This window comes from Sphaeramia orbicularis, chromosome 12 (assembly GCF_902148855.1).
Source record: "Sphaeramia orbicularis chromosome 12, fSphaOr1.1, whole genome shotgun sequence".
In the NCBI taxonomy this organism is placed as follows: Eukaryota; Metazoa; Chordata; class Actinopteri; order Kurtiformes; family Apogonidae; genus Sphaeramia; species Sphaeramia orbicularis.
Window position 1 is genome coordinate 44,454,522 of NC_043968.1, and position 6,433 is coordinate 44,460,954.

The 6,433-nt window shown below is 36.5% G+C and overlaps 1 protein-coding gene across 1 annotated transcript; it reads right to left on the minus strand.

Moving 5' to 3' along the window:
* Window positions 1-447: 447 nt before the first annotated feature.
* Window positions 448-5,896, minus strand: LOC115429189 (interferon gamma-like). Its single transcript, XM_030148454.1, has 4 exons — window positions 5,639-5,896; window positions 4,630-4,701; window positions 2,453-2,734; window positions 448-1,858 (listed from the first exon to the last, which is right to left on the minus strand). Exons 1-4 carry the CDS (start codon window positions 5,756-5,758, stop codon window positions 1,706-1,708), a joined length of 627 nt encoding a protein of 208 aa, XP_030004314.1. The 5' UTR covers window positions 5,759-5,896; the 3' UTR covers window positions 448-1,705.
* Window positions 5,897-6,433: the final 537 nt, after the last annotated feature.

The following is a 6,433-nucleotide window of genomic DNA, read 5'->3' on the forward strand; positions in this document are numbered from 1 at the left end:
GTGTATATTCACATTATGTTATTTTACTTTGATGATGTAGCTGCAACTAAAGGGAATGTGATCCTTTTGACAGGTGGCAAAATAAAACCTAACATAATATATAAAATAGACCTAGGTTTTTTTGATATTGCAATGCAAAAATGTTACATTGTGTAGCTTTATATATTCAGGTGAAATCCAACAAAACAACTAAATCCACTATTCCTGAGCAGTGACAGGTCATTTAGTTATTTGCTTTACTAATATGTTGATGACACTGAAATGTATACCACTTTGTCATCCAGTGAAGTGAATGTGTCTGAAATCTGGAATCTAACCTCAACCCTACATGAGAAAACTTAAAAAGCTAGAACAAATCAGTAACATGGGGTTTCTAAAGTTGTAAATCCACAGTAATAAACAGAAAACACAGTTAATTGCATTGTTTTATTCAGTTGCAAGTGCCAATCAATAAATACATAATAAATAATCAACCATCCTCCTCAAAATAAAATTAAAATTAAATTAAAACACTTTAAATAACACAAAATAAATACATAACATTACAAATATGTCAGTAAAATCTATATTTAACAGCCCTTCTACTGCAGTAGTAGAGTCTAGAGTGAAGTACTTCAGTACTGGATCTGAATGTCTTGTAGTACATCTTAGCATGGCAGTATTAAATTGGTGTACTTTGCACTGTAAGTATCATCATCCTCATCAAAAGTTCATATAGTAGACACACTGAATGGTGACAATGGTGGAGTTCCTTGATAAGTGAACAAGTTGCACTTTGGCTGAACAACAGCTTAAGACAAACACAGAGATTTGCAGATTTCATGGATGAACGATGACAAGAGGAATCATTCTGCATGTGAAGTTGTCACATGTATAACACATTGATCTCATGTTGGAAACCATATCCCATGTAGAAATTTTCCAGACCAGCATGTGTCATGTTTAGGGATTTCCTGTGTTATACCTTTGCATTAAAAATAAACATGGGAGTTTTTGATATTTTACCACATTTCACATGTTATAGGTAGAACATCCAGGTTTCATTTAGTATTACAGTAAGTATTACATTTCACATGTGGAAAAAAAATGTGCTTTTTAGATGATCCTCGATTAAAATATGATTTTTCAGAAATGGCTTGATGTCATTAAATTAGGCAAAAACATGCACTTGGACTAAAGGAGGAACTGAGTGACTTAAGAGGTCTAAGGTCAAGGTCACAGTGGCATCAAAAAACACATTTTCTGCCATAACTTAAGATGTAAAGTACATATATAAAACATGTAAATAAAAGTAAAGTAAGTGAAACTCAATGTTTTATGTCATTAGTTTTCAATTCTTCCTCTGCAGTGATAGATGTCTCCTAGTATCAGTAGATAGGGCCTGTTTCAAGTATTAAACATCTTTTAAAAAATAAAAATCTAGACTTTATACAAAAATACTACCATTTGGCTTTGGCTGCTGGCTTGTTGTTTTATTATAAATATGTGTCTAAATATAAATATATCTTATCTTAAATATTCTCTTTCAATGTCTCTTAAAACTGAAAAATGTAAGTCGGTAGTTTGGTTTCAATCTGAATATTTTATCATGTTGAATTACTTCTCCATAAAATTATTTTTTCAGTTAAATTACAATTTCACTTTAAATATTTTATCATTTTGTGTTTGTTGTTTTTGCCTGTTCACTTGGGTCGTTTTCTGCATCTCAGGCTCTTGGATGGGTTTTAACCCTCCTTGCTTGCCGCCTCCGTCGCCGCCGCTGCCTCTGTATCTGCTGCTGTTTTTTCAAAGTGCTGGCCTCGTCGTACCACCACTGCAGGTTCCCCAGAGCTTTGCTCTGGGTTACAATGTCATTCATCTGGAGGAGGGAGAGAGAAACATTCATTAAACCTTTAACTTTCTATATGAGGAATGAGGAGTTCCCTTAGTAAAGCATACAGCAGCCTGACATTAATAAACCCTAAATCTAAAATGCGCTTTGTGTAAGACCTGTTTAGAGAACCACATTAGCCCTGCCAGTACACAAGAACCTTTATTCTTTGGAATTCATCAAACTTTAACAAGACTTGCATAAATCACCTGAGCCCTCTAAGCCTTCTATGAACCACTTTAAGCTTTCAAGTTGGTGTACTTTAATACAACCTAAAACCCCTTGTGAACCTTCCAAAAGTCTTTCTTTATGTGTCAGAGAAGTCCACCAGCACAGCACAGTATAGCACAGTATAATTCTTATATTGTCTTTCCTTTTACCCTTTAGAAAACTAAACATCTTTCACAGTCCTTCCAAGTAAAACACATAATTTCTACATAAATCTATACTATACTTTTAACCCTGCACAAACCTCTGTTATGGAGGGTTTACATCTGAAGAATGTTGCTAACACCCTCCATAATCCTGTCTTAAAAATCACCAGTTCTTCTCATTCACAATGTTGGATTGCTGTCTGTGTACCTGGATTTTTTTCAGAGAAAACAGCTCCTTGGCGACTTTTCCTTCCTCCTCGTAATGGTGTCTCTTAAGCTCCTTGATTTTACTCAGGAGGTATTTCAGCTCCACCCTCACATTATCCCCTACTCCTGCCTCAGTGTTGGTTCCGACACCAGGTGTGAAAGCCGAGGTGAGGTGCTGCTGGTCCGTGGCGGTCTGGGGTCTTGGGGTGGGCAGCTCACTCAACATATGTCCAATCAGCTCTTCATACTTCTCCAAAACACCACCTATGTACACCATCTTTGTCTGAAACACAAAAACATAAATGAATGAATTACTAATCCAGAATTCCACATCACATTTTCCACAATTTACAGGAAGGTTCAAGTCTCATCAACCTGATATTTCTTAAACTGAACTGAAATCAAATCAAGAAATAAATCTGAATATGTATTATTTCTTAATTGTATAAATATTCTTTTAAATAAAGATAAACTACAGTTCTCTGGTATCAATATTTTAAAACCTCTAACCAATGGAGAGAGCTTTGTGGTTTTCCACACACAAGTTAAATTAAGACTAGAGTAGGACTCAAAGGGAAATACCAGTCCAGCTTTATTAACATGTTCAAACCACGAGTGAATGAAGACCTTAATAAAACTAAGGGAACAATGAAAAAAAAACAATGACATCCAAAATTCAGTCTGTCCTAAGAGTGAACTGTGTTAGAGTTGATGAATGTTCCAGTCAAATGGCTTTAAAGAGAGTATTTTAAAGTTAAATACATAAAAAGGTGGTGTTTTGTGGCTCAAAATCTCTTAAAACTGAATAGCTATAACAATGTTTGACGTCAGATGAGGCCCAGGGGGATAAATTCAGTAAGAAATGCAACACTTGTGTGTATGTGGTAAAGGAAAAACTGAATGGGAAAACCCAAATGTGTGTGTAGTGGGTGCCCTTTAACATCATACTAAATCCCACTCTCAGTTACAATGAGTAAAAAATTCCTTAATAAAGAAAAAAAAAGAAAAAAAATGAGCTCTGAAATATTTTTCAAAATGCCTTTAAGTCAACATAAAATTAAATGTCATGTCAGACATCCAACCAGATGAAGCTACATTAGGGACAAAATATCAGCTGGTTGATGATAAACTCCATAGACTGATCAAAAAACGGTCAAATCAGCTAGTCAAAGAACATAAATGTGTCTTTATTCTTCTCTAAACTGAATAGATAACATATAATAATGCTAAAAACATATATTTATAATCTGGTCTTCAGTTGTATTGTGGGTCAACAATTGAAGTCATCCATAAAATGTTTTGTTTCATTGTTGTTGAAAAGTGAAAGTTTAGATCTGGAGTGTGATTCAGAAAGGTAGAACGTTGCAGAGCCAGCAGGCCAAAAAAGCCCTAAACCTCAACACACACTCCAGATTGATCAACTATCAGAATGAACTGTGAAGGAAATCACCAGTCGACTGCTGACTCAGCAATAAGCAGACAATAAAGTAAAACATCCAAGAGCAACCAGCCTTACTACCCTCTTGACAAACATTAAACTGTCCTGAATCACCACAGAGCACCTGCATGTGCCAGACTGTGTTATGCTGAATGTTTTTTGCCCTGAATTAAATCTCCCAGGCTGTGATGCAATAAGCATAGCCAAATCCTAAAGAAGTAGTTTTGGATTTCGTTTGCAACTGGGAACAGAAGATGGATATCACAAACACCTTTATATAAACTACGGAGATTAAGTATATGTCATTTATGTCATTTATCATAGAGAGGCATAAAAACTTCGATTACAGGAAACAACTTAACTGGTTTTGTACAGAAACATGCACTATTCAACATTTCAGCAGTTTGATATAATAAGTTATATTTTTTTGGTTTCTTTTTTGATGAAAGCAAAAACATAAAGTTCACAATCAGCAGTTTTAGTTGGAGTCATTCACTGAAAAAAGTTCATCAATAGGTGCAGGATTTGTTCAGTTTACCGAAACATGCACTTTGATCTGACAACCCTTTGGAAAGCAAGGCTCAGGTTTCCTCTGTTGATACTTTAATGTTTGGCCAATGTGTGCAATGGTTTATACATATATAAACATAATGCATATTCACCGTATGAAATTAATAAGTGTTCATGCATAAGCTATCTGTATTTTCAGACTGCTTAGGTTATCGAATGCTTTAACTTACCTCAGTTTTATTAATAGGTAGTTTTTTGGAGAAGACAGGTTTCCCATCATACCTTTGGTCATCTGAAATTTTCTGCAAAGAGAAAGAAGCTTATTTAATAAATAGATCAAGTGCCCTCTTAAAGTATTAGATTAGTATTATCTCATAATTTAGTCCATTATATGCAACCAATGAAAACTTCAATGAACAGTATGAGTAAGACGTGTCCTGAGTGATGCATTCAAGGACAGTGCAATATTTTGAGACTTGAACAACTTACTGAGAAGCATGAATTAGTTTTGTTAAATAAAAATCAAAGACAAGAATAAAATAAAACACAAATCATCAAATCAATCATTAAAATGTTGGGTAAATGATAGTATCAATTTGCAGCTTCTTGTATTTATAGTTCACAACTGTTTGTAAACTGTCCGTGGTGTGTTCAAATACACTTTGACATGTGATATTTGCACATCATCTGTTACTGATGAGCTATGTTATTATATAATCAGAAAAGACACACTTTAATCAGAGACTGTGGAAAAATATCTTGTATACACCTTATGAAGGCTGTAACTCTAAAACCAGAAAAGCTGGGTTGTCCTTGAATGCACCAGGGCACCAATGAGGATCCTGTCTTTGCTAGAACTACTATAAGGATGATAACTACAGTAACAAGGTTTAACAGAAAGAACGGTTGACTGGAACTTAAGCTTTGGTTCAGACACATGTTTAAAAAAAGAAGAAGAAGAAGAAAGTACATGGGAAAAACACACACACAAGTCATGCTAAATGACACAGTTTGTGTGTGGGTGGGTGGGTAGGTGGGTGGGAGTGTGTGTCTGTGTGTGTGTGTGTGTGTATTGTGGTGAGTACAGCAGAAAAAACCCAAGGAGGAAACATGCAGCTTGTCTCAGTACTTGTAGTACTAGTTCTATACATTCTTGTGCTATACCACCAGCAGCATTAGTACAATTAACCAAACAAGTTGTTTTGTTACACACAATAGTATCAGAGCAGTGGTACTCACATAGTGCTTTAGAAGGTTCTGGATGGTCTTGTTCATCCTCTGTGGGATGTATGAGCCTCTGACCTGACACACTAACAGCCAAAGACACAGGCAGACCGCTGCCCTCACTGTTGCAACCATCGTATCACAAACTGCTGCTGAACTGTCCACGGGTCACCAGTGTGAATCCTAACCCTGTCCGGGCCACGTGTAGATGCTGGGTTTCAATCCCTGTAGGAGCTCTGCCAAAGGAGAGAGGTCGACCAAAGACCTGTCTGACTGGCTGTCTGACTCTTGCTCTGATGTTCCCTCAAACTGTTTGACTTTTATTTATATCGCAGGCAGAGACAGAAACACGCAAAAGAGAGAGAGAATGTGATGCACTGATGATCTAGGTGTGAAAATGTGGTTGTGCTGTTTCCTTTAAAATACCAAACTTCATAGAAGTGGGTGAGGGGTCTCCCACTCATGCATGTTAAACACTGCTCATTACATTTCTGCTGAAACACACACCTACAGCGGTTTTAATGGCACTGATGGCATTAATGGTCAAAGAGGGAATGGCTGCAGGTAGAGGCCTGTCCATGCAGCCCAGTGGAGTACACCAGGTTTCTGGTTGGAAAACAGCTCTGCCTCAAAAGGTTTGGGTGCAACCTGTGTCGGAAAATATTAGATCCAGTATAAACGTAGTGGAAACCATTCGAAACCCCATGCAAAGTGCAGCATCTGTGGGTTTTATTGGATTTCTTGAGGTTTTTGATGGTGGTTTGTGTTTAAATGAATGCATGTTGGTATTAACACCCGGAAGAAAGAGGC